This window comes from Aulostomus chinensis, chromosome 14 (genome assembly GCF_037954235.1).
Source record: "Aulostomus chinensis isolate RoL2024-O1b breed Wild chromosome 14, RoL_Achi_v1.0, whole genome shotgun sequence".
Lineage (NCBI taxonomy): Eukaryota > Metazoa > Chordata > Actinopteri > Syngnathiformes > Aulostomidae > Aulostomus > Aulostomus chinensis.
In genome coordinates this window covers 20,450,273-20,474,458 of record NC_141333.1, presented here as the reverse complement: position 1 = coordinate 20,474,458, position 24,186 = coordinate 20,450,273, and the positions used below count along the sequence as shown (strand labels likewise).

Below are 24,186 nucleotides of genomic sequence, written 5' to 3'. Positions count from 1 at the left end.
ATGGATAGATAGATAGATAGATAGATAGAGAGACAGACAGACAGACAGATAGATAGATAGATGGATAGATGGATAGATAGATAGATAGACAGACAGATAGATAGATAGATAGATGGATGGATGGATAGATAGTTAGATGGATGGATGGATAGATGGATGGATGGATAGATAGATAGAAAGATAGATGGATGGATGGATAGATAGATGGATGGATAGATAGATGGATGGATGGATAGATAGATGGATGGATAGATAGATAGACAGATAGATAGATAGATGATAGATAGATAGATAGATGATAGATAGATAGATAGATAGACAGATAGATAGATAGATAGATGATAGATAGATAGATAGATAGATAGATAGATAGATAGATGATAGATAGATAGATAGATAGACAGATAGATAGATAGATAGATAGACAGATAGATAGAAAGATATTCTCCATTAACTTCAGGCTAATTATACATTGCTGGCTCATTCTGTATTTTTGACTCACACATAAGTAATGCACGGGTTTCAACACCACATGAGGATGCTGGAAGACTGAATGCAACGTTAACCTATGAACAAACTACACAAGGGTCACATGACTTCAAGGTCACCACCACCAACATTCAGGCTTCTTGTGTTTCCCCCCTGGTGAACTTCAAGGAATCCCAATGACCTCTGGAGGCTCCTCTGGACTCTTGTTAGCAACACAGGTTCTTAAGACTCCACCATCCAGCAGTCTGGTGTTTACTGGTGGATCTGATGTAGACCTGAACCTCCGACATCCACCGGTCTGGTGTTTACTGGTGGATCTGATGTAGACCTGAACCTCCGACATCCACCGGTCTGGTGTTTACGGGTGGATCCGATGTAGAACTGAACCTCCACCATCCACCGGTCTGGTGTTTACTGGTGGATCTGATGTAGAACTGAACCTCCACCATCCACCGGTCTGGTGTTTATGGGTGGATCCGATGTAGAACTGAACCTCCACCATCCACCGGTCTGGTGTTTACTGGTGGATCTGATGTAGAACTGAACCTTCACCATCCACCGGTCTGGTGTTTACTGGTGGATCTGATGTAGAACTGAACCTCCGACATCCACCAGTCTGGTGTTTACTGGTGGATCTGATGTAGAACTGAACCTCCGACATCCACCAGTCTGGTGTTTACTGGTGGATCTGATGTAGAACTGAACCTTCACCATCCAGCAGTCTGGTGTTTACTGGTGGATGTGATGTAGAACTGAACCTCCGACATCCACCGGTCTGGTGTTTACTGGTGGATCTGATATAGAACTGAACCTTCACCATCCAGCAGTCTGGTGTTTACTGGTGGATGTGATGTAGAACTGAACCTCCGACATCCACCAGTCTGGTGTTTACTGGTGGATCTGATGTAGAACTGAACCTCCACCATCCACTGGTCTGGTGTTTACTGGTGGATGTGATGTAGAACTGAACCTCCACCATCCACCAGTCTGGTGTTTACTGGTGGATCTGATGTAGAACTGAACCTCCGACATCCACCAGTCTGGTGTTTACTGCTGGATCTGATGTAGACCTGAACCTCCACCATCCAGCAGTCTGGTGTTTACTGGTGGATCTGATGTAGAACTGAACCTCCACCATCCACTGGTCTGGTGTTTACTGCTGGATCTGATGTAGAACTGAACCTTCTGATATCTTCAGCTGCTTGGAACCACACACCTGATTTCAGGTCTCTCTGACCTGGGGACCAGAGAACCAGACTAACTAATTTGCAGGTTTTGTGACTCACTGGTGCAGTCCATATTTCAGCAGTGGTGTCCAGGTCTGGAATGAATACTGACCTCACGTCATCATCTCAGGGCTTTTAGTTGATATCCGCTCCCATGGACAGAAAATAGGACGGCACTCGGCCAGCTAGCGTGTTCTCACACGTCTCTGGACAGCAGCGTCAGCACTGGAGCCGTGTGAATAACATGCTTCCATCATGATTAAGACGTAGTTTGTCTCGCTGCAGTGGTACGATGTGTGTGGCAGGCAGGCTTCACCAGGTTTCCGGTCTATTTCCAGCGCTGCATCTTCATTCTAGGTGACTGTGTGTCATCCTCTGCCTCTAGCCGAGTGTGAAATGCTGCTCTGATTTGGTTTGTTCCACCAGTTAGTGGAAGGTCAGTGCCGCTTTAGGGGTTAAGACTTAAACAATCAGCATTTATTACTCTTGCAGTGTATCATCATTGCTGTAATTTCAGTGTTTCGCAGCTCAAATCTATCTAATTATCAATCTAATAACACGTGAGTAATTAAGACTGCAAAGACAGTATGTTGTTGTATAGTTTCTTCATTTACTGTCAGGAGAGAGCAACGAGCCTGCTGGGACGCATCTCCGTAACTATAAAAGCCAATAATTATCCCCTTGTTGACAGTTTTCACACCATTTTATAGTTGATTCAAACACACAAACAGGCGGGCAGTGTAGTTTCCTGGTTGTGGTCTACGCCATCATATTTACTTCATATCAGAGACCCGACATGACATGTAAAACCCTGTTGCACAGGACTTTGAAATCTTTGGGTCATTAATATTAAAAGGAAATTATTACAAACATCACGCCCTTTTGTACAGGCTGTGTTTGAAATGTTACATGGGCACGAGAGTCTGCAGTCTGGTTTTAATGCTGCAGCTGGTCAGCACTGATCTGCAGTACAGAGCAGGTAGAAGAACAGGACTGATGAGTAGGAGGTGATCGTCTCTGACTGACCCTGGAACTGTTCGTGTTGGAGAGTTTACAGCACAGTGGTTTAGACTAGGGGATGACATGGTTTTGATGTATTGAGAGTCACCGCGTGTTGCTGGGCGGAGCCTCGAGAGCAGGTGAGAGTCTGAGTCGAGGGTCTGAATCTGAACTGTGTTACAATTAAGACTCTCGATGTTCCTAATCAAGACAAACAGAAGCAGCTTAATTAGAACATGGAAATCACGCTGAGCCGGAGACCCTGGGCCGCACCACTACGCTAACATAGGGTGTTTATAGTCAGTAAAAATACATAAACCCTTATGTGTTAAATTTATTATACATATTTATGAGCAGCAAAGTTTGACCTATCATACATGCGACTGTGGGAAGTCAACTGTTGTTACTGATTATAGACTGAATGTGAGAATTGAAAACAGCCCATCAGGACTTAATCAAATTAATGCACACATACTGCTGCCAAGGTCTAATCCCACATGCCGGCACAGACACGCACACACACACACACGCACACACACACACACACACACTCACACACACACGCACACACACACACACACACACACACACACACACACACAGGGAGCCCCAGTGAGGCGGATGAAAAGGGAGATGCTAGTTGGAGTGGGAGCAAATATCCAGCAGAGCTTTTAGAGATTCCTGGAAACAGAATGGCGGTGTCGCCGCTTCACTCATGCTATCACCTCAGGAGCAGGTGCAGCTCTGCAGAAAGGTCAAGGTTGGTCTTTGTGAACGTTGGCCAGTTTGGGGGGTGGGTGGTGTCCACAACATCAGACCTTTTTTATGTTCTCCTTTTTTTCCCAGTGATGCTCAACTGGCGTTCATTGCAATTAAAACCAAGTGTCCATCATAGGCTATCTGTGCTGTGTGTGGCCCATATGTCGGGTGCTGATAGAGCCTGGATTACTGTGTTTGGGACACAGATAACCGGCTGTTTATAACCTTGGCAGAGTCTGGGGTCTAATCTGGCAGCAGCATATTTCCTCTTGCTCCCTGATAAAGGCCTGTTAGCAGCTTTATCACACAGGCACATAGAAGTCGAGCCAGAGCAAGGCAGGCGCAGCTCTGAGCCCAATCTGGCACCCCCCCACACTCACACTCACACTCACACACACACACACACACACACACACACACACACACACACACACACACACACACACACACTCACACTCCTGCTTTATTTTTAGATGCCGTGACACCTCCCCATCCCACACCAGCCAAACTGTATGTCAGAAAGAGCAATTCATTTCTACATCTGCCCTGTTGGACCAACAAACCGATGAAAAGGACAACATCCTCACTCATCACTCATCAGCGGAGTGTTGGAGGCTTCAGACTGAGAACCCAGGGCGGGGAGAAGGGAGCACTTCGCTCACGCCTGCCACCATGTTTAGTCATACTTGTTATATATAATGTAGAAGCTAATTAAGTACATGCAATGTTTATGTGAGATATTCTGTTTTCATATTCTACAGCTGAAAGGAAGCCTTTATGGCTTTTTTCATGCTCGTACACCGTTGCTTTGGGATATGCGTGTGTTTGTGTGTATCTTGATGTTTCTGCGTAGGCACAATTAGAGAGAGCACTCCTTTCACAGCCAGAGAAAATTGTCGTCCTCTGTAAATTGCTTTGCAGCAGCTTAAAGAAGATCTCTTGTTACCCTCTCATTCAGTCTTCCTCACCGCCCGCTCCCCCCCTCTTCAGGAAAATTGCTTTCTCGCAATCAACAGATTGCTGGCTGCACTTAGGGGTAAATACAGGTAGACTCGAACATTAGCATAACATTATTCAGACAAGTGTCAAGCTCCAAGCAGTTAGCGCTGCATCTACGCTCAATGTGAGGTGAAATGAAGTGCTACCGAGTTGGAAGAAGTGCTGCCGTGAGATTGTCTGAGCTTGAATTGGCCAAAAGTGTGAGAAAAGCTGATGGACCTCGGCTCTCTTCAGTCTCTTAACTTAAAAGGGAAACAGTGTGGAAAAGTGACAGTGGATCCTGGTGAAGGAGCTGGATGCTGGATTCTCTGAAGGTCTGCAGCATGTGGGTCAGACCGGCCTCACATCCTCTGTGCACCACAGCTTCACTGCTGTATGGCTGAGTGAGAACAGAGCTTGATGCCGTCCTGCAGCACACAGCTTTGAAAGCTGCTTCACATGTACAAGTTCGCTCAAATTGACCTCACAGGCATGGGTCTGATTAAGTTTCCCCACTGCAGCTTGGCGCCTCTTCTCGTCGCCCATGATTTGATAGCCTCGGTCTGCGGGGATGGGCTGTGGTCTGTATCACCCTCCTCTTCCCTTCTTTTTCCTGATTGACAACAGGGGTTCCTTCTGACCTACATTTGCATCTGCTCCCTGACCCAAATGGGACTCAAGTAATGAGCTTTTTGTCCCCCAAGCAGGAACTTGTGTGATCAAGGGGGTGTTTAGTTGTGGCAGTCGTGACCTGGGGGCTTTGTGTCTGGAGCTTCAGGGGTTGCACAAAGACTCTCCCATGCAGACGCCTGCACGGCCACCGAGGCCATTCTGGGTCATGTGATTGCTAATCAGAGGACTGTGCTGATGTCATCTCATGGTGACTCAGTGGTCACTGAAGCCCCCACATTTCCATCTTAGGTGTCAGATGCTGTCGTCTGGTTTCTGAAAGACCTACGATGGCAACAAAGTAGAAAAAGAGCATCTGGCTGCGACATGTGACTGTGTGGTGAGACGCTCATTGTCCTCTTTGTTCACTGAGACTCACCTGCTGCCTTTCTGCATGTGAGTGTGAGAGGCTGGAGACAAGCGGCTCACGGTGGTGCAGCATCACCGTCATCACACCATCAAGATGAGCAGACAGACACTGGAGGCAGGGTTTTACCCAACAAAGTGGCCTTTTCTGTTTTTCTCTTAGCCAGATTATATATGTGGGGTACACACACACACACACACACACACACACACACACACACACACACACACACACACACACACACACACACACACACACTCACTCACACTCGTGTTTCCACACGTTGAGCAGATTGAATATTGTAGATATATAAATGAGCGTCAGGACCAGCAGAGGAACGAGTTTCCTGCTTTCATTTCCTGTCTGATAACGTGTGAACAAGCTCATCTTCCCTCCATGAACATTTAGAGGAAAATTACATTTGTTGTCATTATTTATTTGCAATGATCCTTCTCTGTGGCTGCAGCCATAATGACATCATGTTGTGCAGGAGCCTCTGCAGGGGTCTCCAGCCCCTCAGCATCCTATTATTCCCTCCCGCTGCTCCCAAAGGTGATCTGGGATGCTTTAATGAGAGCCCCCCAGCCCCGACGCTGTCTTCTCCTCAAACTGCCAACTAACAACCCCATTAATAATTCAGCTCATTAAAGTGTGTAATTAATCTGAAGCTGGGGGGGGTGGGGGTGGGGGGCAGGAGAGAAACATTGGTTGAAAACACCACTACTCCCAGCACGACTACTTCTACTACTGCTGTTACTGCTACTGCTATTGCTACTTCTACAACATCTGCTACTACGATTGCTGCAGTTTTTATGACTCTTGTTGGAGGAACAAAGGAATACTTGGGGCAGATCTGAATCATGGGACAGACTTGTTTACCCTTAATTTCTTTAACTGCCAAGTTTTGGTCACTTACATAATTTCTTAGGAAATGTAACATTCACCATTCAGGGTGATCGTATCTATGAATGCATAGAATTTAGTCTTTCCCATTCCCTCATAAAAGCTTTGCCTCTTCTAGTCTTTCACATTAAAAACGTCTCGAATTTTTTTCAAGGACGTCCATTTTCTGTTGTAATACAGTTACATTTAAAGCGATACAACCCTCAAAAAAACGTCGTTTGCATTTCAGATGTCTTGGTGTCACAGGTGTCCTGAGCCCACATTTTTAATTCACATGAAAGCCTTCACCCTGACAAGGCTGGTACGCTGGAAAAAAAGCCACTTTGGTCTTCATGTAACTGTGAACAGTTATACTGGACCTGTGTGAGTACCTGGGCCTTTCGGGCAGCTGTGCTGTTGCTAGTTGTTGGTCTCCATTGATTTCATGCTGTCTCTCTAAACAAGTACAAGAATACAACAAACGAACTATTACGATCAGTCAGGCCGGGATGAGACAATGCTCCATTGAATGAATTTCACAGGCGCGCACGTCCCACGAGTAAGTCACCGTGAGTCGGTCGCTTTTGCTTTCACAAGGTTCCAGTAGACCTGAGTCAACACTGGCATTCACTCTCAGTGTGCATGCTGCCACTCACCAGCCCTCAGCTGCTCCAGATGTGGCTTAATTTACTGCGACTTGGCTAATCATGGTGATTAAGGATTAATTACTGTTAATCACTTTTACATAAACTGGTTGGCAGAGGGAGAGCTGTGCTGTGTGAAAAATGAAACAGCAGTGAGTGTAGTGAGGAGATGAAACCAGACAGAGCTGGAGGCTTCCCAGTTGGATGCTTCTGGGGTTTATGCTCTAACTTTTTTACTAACGAGCTCAGCAGTCAGAGGAAAACCTCCACCAAAGATCTAGCCAGCACAAAGCCAATTAACCCTGAATTATGATGACACCTACATGTGGAGTTTGTGTTTACTGACTCTTATACAACTATTAGGTGGAGATGAAGCCCTAACACTTGTGAACAATTTTGGAGTCATGCGCACAGTCACAATTCAACATTAAAGTTGTCTACAAAGATGTGGTGGTCTCTTGGCTGGGGGGGGGGGGGGGGGGGGGTCCTACTGCTGCAGAAAAGGATATGAGGCAGCAGAACCACTTCCATTAACACAGATTGACAAGAGAATCACAGGGACATCAGAGAGCCTGGGACCAGGCAGCACTGCCCCTCTCCCCCCACCCAAACCCCCTCAGCCCCCTGCACAAGCTGAGGGTGGCACTGTGGTCACCTTCCCTCCTTGGCCTGGTTTCACGCTGTGACACGCTCGTCTGCTCTCCTGAAGGAATGGTTTTAATAAGGTCGAGCAGATCAAGGCGACTGCTAATGACATGGCAGGCCTGAGGACACGGACGGCCCCAGTCTGGTGCACGCTGCTGGACGCTCATGTGGGGCGTGCGGGACACTTGTCTGGATGCTCCTTCACTGCTACCCATCCTTGATGGGAGCCAAGGAGCTGCACGGTGGAATTACACGAGTTACAACATCTGATCACATGTGCTGGAGCATCAGTGACATTTGCATAAACACAGGGTACATTAAAGATGAGTGCAGATTAAGTTGTTACCTGTTGTCAGTTCTCTCTTTGGTCAACGTTCCCTTCAGAACCAGTGAGGATGGTCACGTTAGCTGGCTTTACTAGATGTGCTAGCATGGTGCTACTAGCACCCTCCGTTCATGACACACTCAGGCAAATATATGAATCCTGCAGGACATCAAAGACTGAGCAGTCCTACTCAGTGACGCCATGTTGCCAGAAATGTTTGCTCAGATTTGACGTGCAGCCTGAGGGGCAGCTGATTAGCTCGCCACAGGTGCTGCACATCGCCTTGTCATTTTTTTTCAATGAAGGGAAGCAACACTTTTGTCAATGTTTTCACTCAGTGTACAAATGTAAACATGCTCCTCTATGTTGCCTCCTCAAACTCTTTGTTTGCAATACAACATCTGTGGCTGTGGAGTGATGCAGGAATGAGCCCTGCAACCAGGGAACGTGTCAGGCACTTTCAACATCTGGACCCTGGACTAAAAATCACCAGGGTTTTTGGTTCAAACCTGAATGAATGTATGTTGTTTGCAGTAGCGTAATATAATTTTTTTGTTTTAGCACATCAGATCCACCAGTAAACGCCAGACTGGTTCAGTTCTACATCAGATCCACCAGGAAACACCAGACTGGTGGATGGTGGAGGTTCAGTTCTACATCAGATCCACCAGTAAACACCAGACCGGTGGATGGTGGAGGTTCAGTTCTACATCAGATCCACCAGTAAACACCAGACCGGTGGATGTCGGAGGTTCAGTTCTACATCAGATCCACCAGTAAACACCAGACCGGTGGATGTTGGAGGTTCAGTTCTAAATCAGATCCACCAGTAAACACCAGACCGGTGGATGATGGAGGTTCAGTTCTACATCAGATCCACCAGTAAACACCAGACTGGTGGATGTCGGAGGTTCAGTTCTACATCAGATCCACCAGTAAACACCAGACCGTTGGATGGTGGAGGTTCAGGTCTACATCAGATCCACCAGTAAACACCAGACTGGTGTATGGTGGAGGTTCAGGTCTACATCAGATCCACCAGTAAACACCAGACAGGTGGATGTTGGAGGTTCAGGTCTACATCAGATCCACCAGTAAACACCAGACCGGTGGGTGTTGGAGGTTCAGGTCTACATGAGATCCACCAGTAAACACCAGACCGTTGGATGGTGGAGGTTCAGTTCTACATCAGATCCAGCAGTAAACACCAGACTGGTGGATGGTGGAGGTTCAGTTCTACATCAGATCCACCAGTAAACACCAGACTGCTGGATGGTGGAGTCTTAAGAACCTGTGTTGCTAACAAGAGTCCAGAGGAGCCTCCAGAGCTCATTGGGATTCCTTGAAGTTCACCAGGGGGGAAACACAAGAAGCCTGAATGTTGGTGGTGGTGACCTTGAAGTCATGTGACCCTTGTGTAGTTTGTTCATAGGCTAACATTAGCTTAGCACTGTTAACCGTTGCATTCTGGTTCAATCACCCGCAATCAGATGGAACAATCCCATTGGCTGCTGGTGGAGGACCCAGGAGATGACCACTTCCTGTTGAACTACAACCACACCTCATCCCTGACATGATCACTTCTTGTGATATCCTTAACTTTGACATGCTTACATCCTGTTTGGCCACAGAACGTCTCTTCCCTGCAGCGATCTGTGATACTGTGTTCAGGTACTATTATCAGAACCAAAGTGAATGCTGTCTCTTTTTTCAGAAATCTTAGATATTTACGTGAATTCACGTCGGGGATTATAAACTGACTCCTAACCCTTCATACACAATGTGACAGAAAGAAGTTTTAATGTGAGAGGTGTGTACACTCTTCAGAGGATGACTTTGTGGCACATTCTCATTGGCTTCATGGATCAGCAGACGACTGGAGGGTGTGAAGTGGCGATTAGGAGGGAGACGGCAGTGAGAGCTTTAAAGTGCTTCTCACCTCTTCAAGAGCACAATGTCTTATTGCTTTGATTGACTTTGTCTTTTTGTTAATTGCTAGAGAGCAATAGCTGTATTTCTCCCTTTTTATGTGTCATTTTACCACAGTTTACAGGAAGTGGCCGCATATCGCAGATTACCATATTCAGTAAAAAGCCAGATGTCTTTGTGACAACACTGCTGAGGATCTGCTCAGATCCTTCTTCATTGTCTTCATTGTCCATTAACCTCTTCACCTTTTTTCCCTGAGATGAATTCCATGACTGTGGCGAGGCTTTGAAAGTAAATATGGCCAAATGATTTGAATCTTTACACATCCAAGAGCTCTTCTGGTACACAGCTAACAAGTGAGGTATAATTTCTTATAAGTGGCTAGAGATTGAAGTCTGTACAAAGGCAGAGGGAACTACATTTAACAGTTTGATCCCTGTCGTCCTCCTCCTGGTGCGTGTTGGTTTTCTTTCCATTCCAGTACACTTGCGACTGTATAATGAATTATGCCGATGTTGAATTAGCATGTAGCTGTCGCTTCGGCTTGGGTGCCTGCCTTGTGACAGGACCACCAAAGCACAGGCTCATGTCGAGAAAGAGGGGCTTTACTGTGATTTATTAACTGCTGAACCCACATTGAAGTGTGTCCACTGAAGCACCAATGCAAACAAATAGGGCCAGAGTTGTCACGCTAAATCCAAGCAGACAGGGTGACCACGGCCTGACCACAAATGGTTAATTATTCACAAGCATTTGGCTTCCACCAGACACACGAGTATGCTTTTAAGGCTGCAGGGATTGTTGAAGATTACATCACATCTCCCTTTAAGATAGAGGAATCACATGCTAATATAGGTCAAAAAACATTGCGTTTTTATTCTCATAGTTGCAACTCCGACTTATTTTAGCAAGAAATCATTTAAATGTCCTATGTCAGTTTGTCTGATGGATGAGTAGAATGGTGAAACTCCCAGTCACAGGGAAGGAAACCCAGCTATGATATAGAGGCACTACTTGCCCCAGTGTGCAAATGATGTTCCACAGATTGAAAACAACAACAACCCATCTGTGTTTGGTTCCAGTCCCTGGAATAATTGCACGATTATCATTTCAATATGTTTTTCTATTCAATATATGAACAATGACACACAATAATATTTTGAATCAATTTGCAGCTGAGGCACAATAATTGCAATAAGGGGATTTTTCATGCAGTTTGCTACCTAGCAGGGGTCCCCAGTGAGGAGAGACGGGCTTCTGTCACTCTACATAATCGAGTTTTCCTCTTAATTCAGTCGCAGATTCGTTGTTGCTTCACCAAATCTCAGATATTCTCTTGTTATTGTTGTTATTTAGGGTTAACAAAGAGAAGAATAGTTGCCCAGACTAACTTTTGTTTATTCTGTTGCCTGAATTGTGAATGTTTGTGTTTTCTCAAAGGACTGGATTTATGGATCTGCGCTATTTAATTGGTGTTATATAATATTCGATGATGGGCAGGTTCAATGTTGTGCTGACGAGACCAAAGAAAGGGTCTTTTTTGTAATATTTCCATATTGCCATTTATAATGTTATCAACATAAATGCCATGAAATATCATAGTAGTTGTAATTGTTGAGTATTGAAGATGATGAGGATTCGGACGAGTTTGACTGCTGCTTCATCGTCAGGAGGACCTGCAGAGTTACTATTGGTCAGTGCTGTTCAACAACAATTCCATCGGCTTGACCTTCCTGGTGAATGAACTCTAAGAGATGATGTTGATCTGCCTGGGTGTGCTGTCACCTGACGAGTGGCATGTGTCTCGCGGTGCTGCGACCCGTGACGCACTGCCACGGATCACATTTCAGCATCTGGGTGGAGAACGGAGGCCTCCAAAGGTGTCTGGTTTGCACCAAGCCCCCACAATCTCTGTCAGAGGCATTTGACCATCCATCTCGCTAACTGTGACAGAATGGCCCAACATCATTAATTAAACATCAGGCTTTCCCCCGGTAACCCCATCACCATGCCGACAGTCCCTGTTGACACGCCCTCCACATCTAGAAGAGGACTGGGTCTGGTAATGGTTCTTGACAGGCTGTGAATCTGATCGCAGCAGATATCTGGATAGCAGTGCACATGTGCACTCTTTGAGCCCGATATTTCTGCACCATAAACAAAATATTAAAAACTGGACAAGGTTCTGGTACAGTCACAAATTAGACCACAGTCTTGCTCATCTTTGGTTTGTCTGCATATTTTCATCACATTTATGATCTCTGGTCTTGAGTGGCAAGGTAGCAGTGGACACCTCCCGTGGTGACCTGTTTGTGAAGGTGCGACTGTAGCTACAATCTCATGCTACTGCAATAGTTGGTTGATTTAATGTATCTCTTGCTAGTAGTTGCACTCCTAATACTGTAATACTCACACATACTTTCATATGAGGTCGGTCATAAGGGTGAGTCCAAAGATCCAGAAATACGCATTGTTCAACATTCTGTTCCCTCATTGGTCAGTCGGTCAGACTTTGGTTCGATACGTGAAATCAGGTGTGTGGCTCCCAGCAGCTGAAGATGTCAAGTCAGTTTTATTAGTGTGGCACCAAACCCCAACCAAAGTTCTGTCCTGACTCTTTCCAAGTAGAGCAGGTCCAGCACCTCCCTCCTTCAATGAACCTCCACCCAACAATTCTCCATCAGCAAGCACATCCTGCAACAGCAGCCACCAGAACCTTCCTTTACCAGCAGGAAGGTGGAGCAGGTCCAGGATCAGTGGGGACGGAGAGAGAGCAGGACAGAGACAAAGACAGAGAATGGAGGAAGACAGAGAGACAGAAGGAAAGAGAGAGACAGGAGGAGAGACTGATGGACAGAGACAAAAACAGAGAATGGAGGAAGACAGAGAGACAGAAGGAGAGAGAGGGACAGAGATAAAGAGAGAGACAGGAGGAGAGACTGGTGGACAGAGACAAAGACAGAGAATGGAGGAAGACAGAGAGACAAGGAAAGAGTGGGACAGAGATGAAGAGAGAGAAAGGAGAGACTGATGGACAGAGACAAAGACAGAATGGAGGAAGACAGAGAGACAGAAGGAAAGACGGACAGAGATAAAGAGAGAGAGAAAGGAGGAGAGACTGATGGACAGACGGGGATGTGAGCAGGTGGAGCTACGGGTGGCAGCTGGAGCCTCTTCAGGTCTGGAGCCTCCTCCAGCAGCACCAGGATCTGGGATGTAACCCTGATGTCGTTCCTTCATAGGCTAATGTTAGCTTAGCACTGCTAACCATTTATTCAGGCTTCCAGCATCATCAGAGTGGTTCATTAGTGAAGATGATCTTGATGAACAAAATACTTTTGAAAAAAATCTTGTCTGAAAATTGTGCTGGACTTTGAGACAATGGTAATCCCAGCAGCACAAATGTGTAGGGAGCACGACATGTCTGCTAGTAACCCTGGGGGCGGCGGTCTGCGGGTGGCAGTAGTACTGGATGGGGAGTGCCCAGCAGGAAACATTAGGATGAATCAATTAGGCTGCCATTACACAATAAAGTGGCCCTCACTGACTCATGTAATTATGACCCACAGCAAAGCTCATTTTATGGGAGCACATTATCCCTTTCTTTTCTTTATTAATTTTATTTGTTTGAGATAATCCCTGCGTGGTTTTAATTATGTTCGGTGAATAATAAATCATCATTTGCATCCATTAACTGAATACTGCTGCCTTTTGAAACTGAATCCACCGTCATCTCCACACCTTGTTACTGTCATGTCTGTCACCTTTAGAAGGACCGCGCTGATTAGCCACTTAAATTAAAAGTCGTCGCATCCTCCTGGGAGGTTCTACATTAACCCCACTTGGCGCAGGTTCCCATAAGATGGTATCATCATCGGATCAGGAGGAGGAGGCAGGAAGAGGCAGCAGCTCCTCAGCCTGTTCCCTGCTCAGAGGACACAGTGTAAGTGTGATAGTGTGCTGTCAATGAGGGATGACAGTACACAGCCAACATGGCGTTCTGCATTGTTCCTTCCTGGGTCCCTTCTGACAGATGCCTTCCAAGACAGCTGGATCAGCAGCCAGTGTGGAGGCGGGAGACAGCGAGAGGCCACAAAATGATTAGCGAGGCGATGTCAGCAGCTGCAGCCTGGTAGCTGTTAGCTCAAGGCATGCTATGTGTTTACTCATAGAATAGCATCCTAAACCTGGAAATAAGTTAGCGTTGTGGAACAAGACATTTTTCTCTGCTGCATTACTTCTTTGTGACTCTCCTCTGTGAAAGCAGAAAGAGCCAGCCAGAGGATGTTGGAGGTTCAGTTCTACATCAGATCCACCAGTAAACACCAGACCGGTGGAAGGTGGAGGTTCAGTTCTACATCAGATCCACCAGTAAACACCAGACCGGTGGATGGTGGAGGTTCAGTTCTACATCAGATCCACCAGTAAACACCAGACCGGTGGGTGTTGGAGGTTCAGTTTTACATCAGATCCACCAGTAAACACCAGACCGGTGGATGGTGGAGGTTCAGTTCTACATCAGATCCACCAGTAAACACCAGACCGGTGGGTGTTGGAGGTTCAGCTCTACATCAGATCCACCAGTAAACACCAGACCGGTGGATGGTGAAGGTTCAGCTCTACATCAGATCCACCAGTAAACACCAGACCGGTGGATGGTGAAGGTTCAGTTCTACATCAGATCCACCAGTAAACACCAGACTGGTGGATGTTGGAGTGGTGGAGTCTTAAGAACCTGGGTTGCTAACAAGAGTCTAGAGGAGCCTACAGAGTTCCTGGAGGTCATTAAAGGTCATCAGGGGAAACACAAGGAGCCTGAAGCTAAGTGGTGGTGACCTTGAAGTCATGTGACCCTGGTGTAGCTCCTTCATAGGCTAACGTTAGCTTAGCACTGCTAACGTAGCATCCAGGCTTCCAGCATCATCAGAGTGTTCATTAGTGAAGATGATCTTGATGAACTGAACCTGGAAGTCATCAACTTCTGTTCACCAGAGCTGATTTACTGGTTCGATCACCACAATCACATGGAGCAATCCTATTGGCTGCTGGGGGAGGAACCAGGAGATGACCACTTCCTGTTGGAGGAGGAACCAGGAGCGGACCACTTCCTGTTGGACTACAGACATACCTCATCCTTGATGTGATCACTTCTTGTTGAACTACAAACACAATTTTTTCAAGACATGGTCACTTCCTGAAGAAAGAATTAAGATATTTTGTATCTTCTCAATTTTTGTGACATTTTTCTCTTCCTGTTTTGAATAGAGTGGGTCAGGTGATCAGGAGCTTTACAGAGCTTTTTACTGTTGTCAGGGCAACTGAGAGTCAGCTCTAGGGGGGTCTGATAGAGCAGCTTCTGCTCAGGTCATATCATGGTTATGGTGTTGATGCCACTGAAGCAGCTGTGGGACTTAGGGATGAAGGAGAGTGAGATACGATGGACCCTCACCTTGGCCCCTCACCAACAGTTGCCATTTGCATTTCCAGTCAACGTAAGGAAAAGGAGGTTGGGGAGGATGCTTGAGGGGACCTGTACACATCCTCAACTTGCCCAGCAACCAGGACATCAGTCTGGCGTTAATGCAGCAGCTCTGCCTTTGTCTCTGAGTTAATAAGGAGCTCTGGCCCCTCCCATGTTATTCAGACCACTGGTAGCATTTACGCAGCAGTTAACCCCCACGAGAAGGTTCTGGCAATTGAAATGAAATGGATGCCTCACAGCTTGGGGGGGGGGGGGGGGGGGGCTGAACTTGGAGGGTTTACACCTCAGGAAATGGAAGGGAGGCTACAGCTATAGAATGGCAAGGGAGCCATCTAGTGGAGGACAGAGGGACTGTGGGACCGTCAGGTGCTTGATGCTGCTTTGCTGCTGCAGACAGGTTTTAGTTTTAGATCACTCACTTACCTGACACTTCAGTGGTAGTACTGTGCCAGTGTACTGCAGTGTACTCTACTGTACCGTAGTGTACTGTGGTGTATTGCACTGGGTATATTCCAAAATCTGACCTAAAAAATATTCTCTACAACTACTAGAATGATATTAGAAAAAAAGGGGAACACACAGAAGAATGAAATACAAAACTGAATTAAAAATAAAGTAAGTATGACAGTAAAAATAATAAAAATGTCTCATTAGAGTTGCAGATGTCAGTTGATGAAATCTGCATTGGTCTTCTCCCTCTGAGATGCTTAAATTGGCCCTGAAACGCTACCAGCAGCAGACAGACTGTTGCAGCATGTGAGGGGCGGGACTTTGGGAATAACAGAAACAATCCAAGAAAATCTACATGGAAATATTGATGTTTTAGGGAGAAAACACCTGCCTCAAACTGAGCTGGTGTGTGTGTGTGTTTCTGCAGCTGTCAGTTTGTTACTACGGTGCACCACCCCTCCATAGGTGTGACCTTTAAGACTAACCTCTGATCTTTTCCTGTCATTGCAGTGCTGAGTATCCGTGGGGCTCAGGAGGAAGAGCCCCCAGACCCCCAGCTCATGCGATTGGACAACATGCTGCTTGCCGAGGGTGTATCTGGTCCAGAGAAGGGCGGCGGCTCGGCGGCGGCTGCTGCAGCGGCAGCTTCAGGGGGCGTTGGGGCGGACAACTCTGCAGAGCACTCGGACTACCGGGCCAAACTGTCCCAGATCAGACAGATCTACCACACGGAGCTGGAGAAGTACGAGCAGGTGAGGGTGTGTGACCAGAACAATGATGTGTTTGATAATAATGATGACATCAGTCTTATAGTGGTGATTTCAACGGTGAGACATCAGCAAGCCGACGCGACAGGGTCCCTCCCATCAATGACGGACTCCCGCTCCACTCTGAGGTTCTCTCAGCGGGTTTATTCATGTTGCCCTGAAAATAAAAAGAATATCATAGAGCATCACATTTACCTGTTTGTGTATATACGTGTGTGTGCTTATCTATATAAATATATGTGTATGTATAAATATATATAAATATGTTTGTGTGTATATATTATGTATAAATATATATTTATATATGTAAATATATATATATGTTTGTGCGCATATATTATGTATAAATATATGTGTATGTATAAATATATATGTTTGTGCGCATATATTATGTATAAATATATATTTATATATGTAAATATATATATTTGTATACAACACACATATATGTAGTTATCTATTTATTTACATTATTGAATAAATTTCACTTATTTTTAGAATAACAGGTGAGTCGTTTTCTAATAACTTATGAATTGATTATTTTAACTGTTTTACTGCAGTTTTCCATGGCAACATTTCATTCAAACTTTCAAACTTTTTACCACTCCTGAAACCTGAGGATTTTCTTAAAACCTTGAAATTGTCCTTGTTCACTAAAACCTTAATTTCTCTGACAGCAGTTAGAAATAAGAAACAGACTCCAAAATGGCGGACCTTCAGCTTCTATGTGAAACGACTTGCCTGCTCTGTTGTTTATGAAATTATTTCCAACATTCGTACTCAAAAGTGGCGTGAATGTGGCACTAACCAGCGTGTTGGTATTATCTATACCGCAAGGCCTGGCTGCACAACTGATGGCAGTTGATACAGTAAAATGAAATGAAAATAAAGTGAACAGTGACGTTAAACTTGAACACAAAGTTTGATGTCAGCGATTGGTGCTACATGAGCGAGAAACGGAAGCCAAGTCTTAAGAAATAAAGGGTAACTACTGTAGGTGTTTACAGCATTTACTCTAATTCATTTTCTCTTATTTCCAGAGTAGTGAATGTGCCTTTTTCTTTTTCTTTAGTGCAGATGAATCATAGCTGCATCCTTCTCCGAGCACAAGACATTTAGCCGTAAACGAGGGCTGCGCCGCCTGCGACAGTCTGCATCCTGGGAAAAGTTGTTTCCTCTGCAAATGCAGAGATGCTGAGATCTTCAATTCCTACTAAATACAATTCATGCCTAGTGTTTTATCACAAGATATCATTGTGATTAACTGGATTTACTTTTGAAAGATTCCTTTTTTAGGGTGCACATTCTGTTCTAGTTCTGGATTACTTCAGGATTTGAAATGATGGTGTATTGAAGCCTTACATGGGCAGTTCTGGTTCTGGTTCTTCTGCCTAGAACTAGAATTTATTAATCCAGGATTTCAGGCTTCACAGAGGCTGGAAGCAGTTTAAGATTTGGGACCAGAATATTCTGGCTGCTTGTCTTTAGTCTCACGGCCTTGATAACTCGTGCGTCCCATTCAGATGAATGTGGCTGCGGCAGAAGAACAGGCAGAGAGACGGAGCCAGACAAAGGCTGACAGAGCTGAACCCTGAGAGATCGACAGCGAGAGCAGAAATAAAGCAGAGGAGACAGTAAGAGACAGAGTCGCAGTGTAATATCATGGCAGCTTCCCGCCTGGTGTCACACGGGGGGATGGATGAAACGTTGCAGTGTCTCTCAGGGTGGCGAAGCTGTGAAAGTGTGTGTGTGGGAAGAGAACAGCTGTCATTGGTTCCTCTCACACACTGTTAAATATGAAATATATCAGCGCTTCCATCTCTCGCGGCTCCACCTTCAGCTCCACCAGGCCAAGAGCTGGATTTGCTTTCTCCCCTGTCTGAGTACTTAACAACAGTATGTCAGTGTGTGTGTGTGTGTGTGTGTGTGTGTGTGTGTGTGTGTGTGATCTGATATGGCCACACTGAGTGAATGAATGAATTCACATTTTTATCCTTAAGGGAAACTCTTCAGTGCACTCTGATTTGTTGTGTGTGTATGTTTGTGTTACAGGCGTGTAACGAGTTCACCACCCATGTGATGAACCTGTTGCGAGAGCAGTCACGCACACGACCGATCTCCCCCAAAGAGATCGAGCGCATGGTGAGCATCATCCACCGCAAGTTCAGCTCCATCCAGATGCAGCTCAAGCAGAGCACCTGCGAGGCTGTCATGATCCTGCGCTCCCGCTTCCTTGATGCCAGGTGTGTGTCTTTGTATTCACGTGTGTGTGTGTTTGTGTGTGTGTGTGTGTGTGTATGCACCATGTTCTGTGCTGCAAATAACCTCCCAACCTAACAGCCCTGCAGCTTCTGCATCACGAGCCTCATATCCATATGAATGGTAGATGTGGGAGGCCTGTCATGCTATAAACATGCTCCAACACATGTGGTTTTGCTACTTACCACATATACGCCACGCTGGTTTGCATCTACGAATGCTATTTGGACCAGAGACACCTGGGGACGCAGGCCAATAAGAGTTCCCCGCGTATGCCTTAATGTTAACCATTTGCCTTTTTTAATGTAATCGCTTGTTCTTTTTGATGCGTTCTCCAGATTTGCATACATTTCTTCAAGGATAAATCTCACTCAGAGTGGAGTTGGAGGCATAACATTTAAATGAGGCATGTGCTGCTGTACAAAGCTGCCTATCCATTCTCTTACAAATGATTGTGGTGGTGGGTTGACAACAAGGGGAAGGGAGAGGAAGGGGAAGGCTGAGCTCTGCTGATTAATCTACTGGATGGCTGCAGCCGTGCTGCGCACATTTACATTTTCTCCAGCAGGCTTTAGGAACATGGGTGTGAGATTTGAGCTCAAATCTCCTCTCCAGCGGGTACATGCGAAGAGATTTTAAAGAGTTCCCCCCCAGCTTATGTAAAGCCCTTTTTAGTTGGTGGTGGCACATGCAGACATGACCTGACGGTGCAGGAGACGGAGGGTCGTCAATTCAAGAGCCCCAAATATCTCTGCCTCAGTGTTTGTGGGGTTTGTGTTCCAGCTTGGATCAGTCAGGCCTGTTCCATGCAGCATTGTGTCGTGCTGTGATCTGAGTAACATCACAGTTCTTCAGATTTTCAGACACCACGCAGCTCTAAGTCTATTAATGCTGGTGCTGAATGCTCAAATTAAGCTGATTTTAAGATTGTTTAACAGTGGACGACACAGAACCAGAGCGTACAAAGAAGCACATTATTTTTAATATGTCATTAATATTTCTTCCACCTGACAAGAACCAACTCGAACGAAGTCAAGATTCCGACCCTGGAAATCCTGCTTCACTCTCAGTAGTTGTAGCTTTTGATTCGGTCCATCTTCCAATGCTTCTCTCGGTCTGACCGTCATTTACATTCGACATCTCCAAGATGGCCGACTCCTGGTTTGATAACGTACTCTGTGAACTTGCCATATTAGTGTTTCAAGTTTCACTTAGCAAGTCATTCCCATGCCAACCTCAAGAAACCACATCAGGCACCTGTTCCTCCAGCCCCGATTTTGAATTTTGGACTCTAATTGGGTCCAACTGATGAGCAGATGAGCCTTTAATGGCAGCGGCCCGTTCCAGACCACCTCTTCTGCAGCAGAAAAGGTTGAAATGTTGAGCTAGTTCCACAAAGTTCCACTACCAGAAAGTTCTGACATCATTGTTTGGTCACCTTAATCTTTGTGAGAAGTTGTTGGTGGGGGAAAAAAAATCATTGGTGTTATCGTCCCTTGATGTCAACCATGTAATTCAATGTACACGATATCTGCAAACTTGCAAATGAACTTGTTTTGTACTGTCAGAATTGTGAATAAAGTATCAGCCAAGAAGACAGAGACTCTCCTCTATTTTGCATTAAGCAGCTGAGACCCGTGCTAGTTAGCTTAGCACATGAATGGCAATGGATAGGCATGTTGGCATGCCTCTGTCAAAAGTCATCATATACACTTTTCTCCAAAGCAGTCTTCCCTGCAGCATAGAACCAGATTTGGGAATAACAGTCATAACAGACATTATTTAAATGAGAATTGTACCTTTAGCCAATGGCTAAATGTTAGCCTAGCTAGAAGGGCGACGCTGCTAATTGTGCTCGACTTTGTAAGAAAGGATGAGGATTACTGCTGGCGCACCAAATCTAGAGGATGCTAACTCTTCTCATCCACCACCATTCTTTATGCTCAGCTAACTAGCGTGGACCTCACAGACAGACAGACAGAAGGGTCTCAGTCTACTAGTTTTACTCTGGGGATGGTCGACAGTAAACATTTCCTTTGCTTTGGTGTCAGTCTTCATCTGACATGATGAGAGACAGTTTCACTGCATAAACAGGGGCTGATTGTCCCCAGTCTCATTATGATTGTGGTGAAGATGAGACCTTTTCTAAGCAAAAGGAATCACTTTTTTTTTTTGCCAGGAGCCTCCACTGTGCGTCATGGATGAACTAAAAAGATTTTGGGGGCCAAAGGTCAAGGTCACTGTGAAAGGCACTCATTGTAGAGGCACATAACAGTGGTGCTGTATTTCTTGCTGTTACTTTTCTGGGCACCTTTCTCAAAGTCTCCGTGAGAATGATTGGTTTAACACTCTCATCTGCAGAATACACACTTCTGTCCACCAGGGTTTGTTGGGGCGACCCGGACAAGAGGCTCTCTAACCTCCTTCTGTCTCTTTCACAGACGGAAAAGACGAAACTTCAATAAACAGGCAACAGAGATCCTGAATGAGTACTTTTACTCACACCTCAGTAACCCCTACCCGAGCGAGGAGGCTAAGGAAGAGCTGGCAAAGAAGTGTGCCATCACAGTTGCCCAGGTAACACCCCCCCCCCCACACACACACACACATTCGCACACACCCTTTGCTCTGTATTGAATGTGAGGAAGTGAAGCAGCTAGTAATCCGATCATGTGTTTTCAGACTGTCATGAGTACAGACAGCTCCTCTAATCTTGTTGCAGTACCTTTCATTGAGACTACAAAGTACTTCAAGTATCAATATGCCATGTCACCAGTTTGTAAATCAAACCAGAGGAAGCTATTTTTGACCAGTGACTTTGTTTCTACAAGTGAGACGCAACACTGCTGTCACACTTCTCGTCTTCATATCGTGAACAGATATTTGAGAGCGTGTAGAACAAACGCGGTCATGACCAGTAGCACATGAACAGACATGCGCACTTAACCAACCATGTCACACATCATTCACTCTTTTAGTTTTGTGCGCTCTCCATCTTTTGAGCTCCAGTGAGGGGGATTCCAGTTGTGTCGGATGATGAGCAGAAATTGAAGTTCATGTTTTTATCATTTTGTTTTCACCAGTTTAGATCAACTGTACTGTATTTCTATGTTGTGGCTCTTCGCACATATTTGGGTTTTTTTTTTCTGATAAGAGGCTCCTGGTACGAACAGCTTCAACAGATGTAGTGATGTGCAAACGGTCCTGCTGGCTGCTGTGGTTTTCCCATGTCCCCCTGCTACCAAGGCAGACGGGGACTCCAGCCTGCATCTTAAATCACTCACACATGTGACGAGAGGCTGAAGGAGCTGCTGGCTCTCCCTAAACCCAGAAAAACGCATTACTGGAGGAAACGGCATAAATACCACATTTAAAGAAGGGTGGAGGCAGACTTGAGACTGGACTTGGACTTGAATCTGAGCTCTGAGTTGGACTTCTGTGTGAAGGGTTGGAGTCTGCCTCTTGCCCACTGGATGTCATGGGATTCTACATCCTGGTCCTCCAAAACGTAAAGGAAATAAACGACTTAAAATTTTTCAAAATGTTCTTATTTGTTTAGTTAAAATGAAAAATCCAGACAAATAAATATTGTTCCTAAATAAGGAAACATCCTCTGAGGCCAAAGATGGGAGGCGATAATGAGACTGGAAACGACCACAAATGTTTTCATCATCGGAGGCGTGACCGCTGCACGTTGTCTCCTTTGACCTTTCTTCTGCAACGCTGTGATAGCACAGTCAGTCTGGAACACGCCCACAGGAAGTGGCGTTGTAATGTTTCCTTAGCAACCAAGAACATAGAAGAGAGACAGATGGCAGAATTTGTGTGACGCTGCAGCACTGGAGGCGTGTAGCAGGGTTCATAGCCCCTAGAGACGTGCCGGTTCAGTGCAGCAGCCAGGTTCCCCTCCTCAGAAGGACCAGGGTGACAGCAGTACTAAGTAGAGGAATAGAATCTACAACAATGGAGGAAAGGTGTGGGTTGGATCGGCCACCTGACTATGGTGACCCCACTTCTCACCCAGTGACAGCTGGGATCAGCCCCCCCCCCCCCCCCCCCACACACACACACACACACACGCACGCATACTCAAACACACTCTGTTTAGGGAGGGTAAGTGTCTGATGATGGATGGGTCCATGTTGGGGTTAATAATCCTCCTCTTCTCGCTGGTCGTTTAATGGCAGTTGGTGAAATGCCTCCTGTGCGCTTGTGGATTGGAGGGTTGAAGTCCCGCCTCAGACTGTTCCCTGCTGTGATGTCACAGAAACTAATAAACATGGGAATGCCAAGATGCTTGTGACAGTCAAATACTCCAGTTCTCTCTTCATAACACCCAAGTTGTTTCATCGCTATTAGAATTGATCATTAGGACAAAGTAAACAGCCGCTCGTGTTTGGGATCCATCATTTGGGAATGGATTGTTTTCTCTGCTGCTTTCGTTCGTTTATACCAAATGATGTGAGGATGCATCTGGGCGTGATTGTGGAAGCTGCTCAGTGGCTGAATGATTTGTTGCGTTTTTGTTTGGAGGCCATAATAAAGGAGAGTGTTTACCTTCTCTGTGTGTTGGAAAGTTTGCAGGATTGATTTGGTTTTCATTTTAATGTTGTTTATCATTAGCGCTGGGATTACCTCCCTGGCTTCATCTGGGAGTCCATTAGCAGTAATGGCTGTTAGCGGATGTTGACTGATTGGTGCATGCGTGAGTTCTGATGATAGCTGCAGTCATGGTAACATAATGAGACTGTTACTGGCAATCATTCCATCCTGGCACTAATGTGGATTCACAGCACTGGTCTCTGTCGCGCCTTCCTCTGACCAGGCTCTCTGCAGGCCTGCACATGCCTTCACAGTCACACACATTTGCTCTCAGTGCTCAAATGCTTGGATTTCATGAGCAATAAACTACACTCTCTTGTTTGTCTGCTCAGGTTTCCAACTGGTTTGGGAATAAAAGAATCAGATACAAGAAAAACATTGGTAAGTTCCAAGAAGAAGCCAACATGTACGCTGCGAGAACTGCCGTGAATGCGGCTAATGCATCCTCACATGGAAGCCAAGCAAATTCACCCTCAACTCCAAACTCTGCAGGTGAGACAGGAAGTCCCTGGCTCTGCTCAGCTATTGGACATGTCAACCCTCTTTGTGCATTACTTCAATTCAACACACACAGCATTCTATCCAATCGAGACTATTTTACCGCTGTTGACTTGTAAGGAATGCAAGTTTTAGGCAGGAACAAGGAACATGCCTATCACCTGCTAATGCACCATGACTACATGACACCCACACGAGAAGCCCGTTACTGTAACA

The 24,186-nt window shown here is 45.7% G+C and overlaps 1 protein-coding gene across 6 annotated transcripts in view; it reads left to right on the top strand.

Annotated features, from left to right (window-relative positions):
* Positions 1 to 24,186, top strand: part of LOC147250093 (pre-B-cell leukemia transcription factor 1-like) — a 59,576-nt gene that overhangs the window by 27,275 nt on the left and 8,115 nt on the right. For 5 of the 6 annotated variants that reach the window (XR_015119232.1, XR_015119231.1, XR_015119230.1 and 2 more), the window contains exons 3-6: positions 16,355 to 16,596; positions 18,664 to 18,854; positions 21,312 to 21,447; positions 23,805 to 23,964. Coding sequence is in view for 3 of the 6 variants with exons in the window: in XM_086224220.1 (XP_086080346.1) it covers positions 16,355 to 16,596; positions 18,664 to 18,854; positions 21,312 to 21,447; positions 23,805 to 23,964 (729 nt within the window). In the remaining 3 variants the exon portion in view is untranslated. The remainder of the gene's footprint in view (positions 1 to 16,354; positions 16,597 to 18,663; positions 18,855 to 21,311; positions 21,448 to 23,804; positions 23,965 to 24,186) is intronic. The other variant, XM_086224219.1, reaches the window with a different exon arrangement.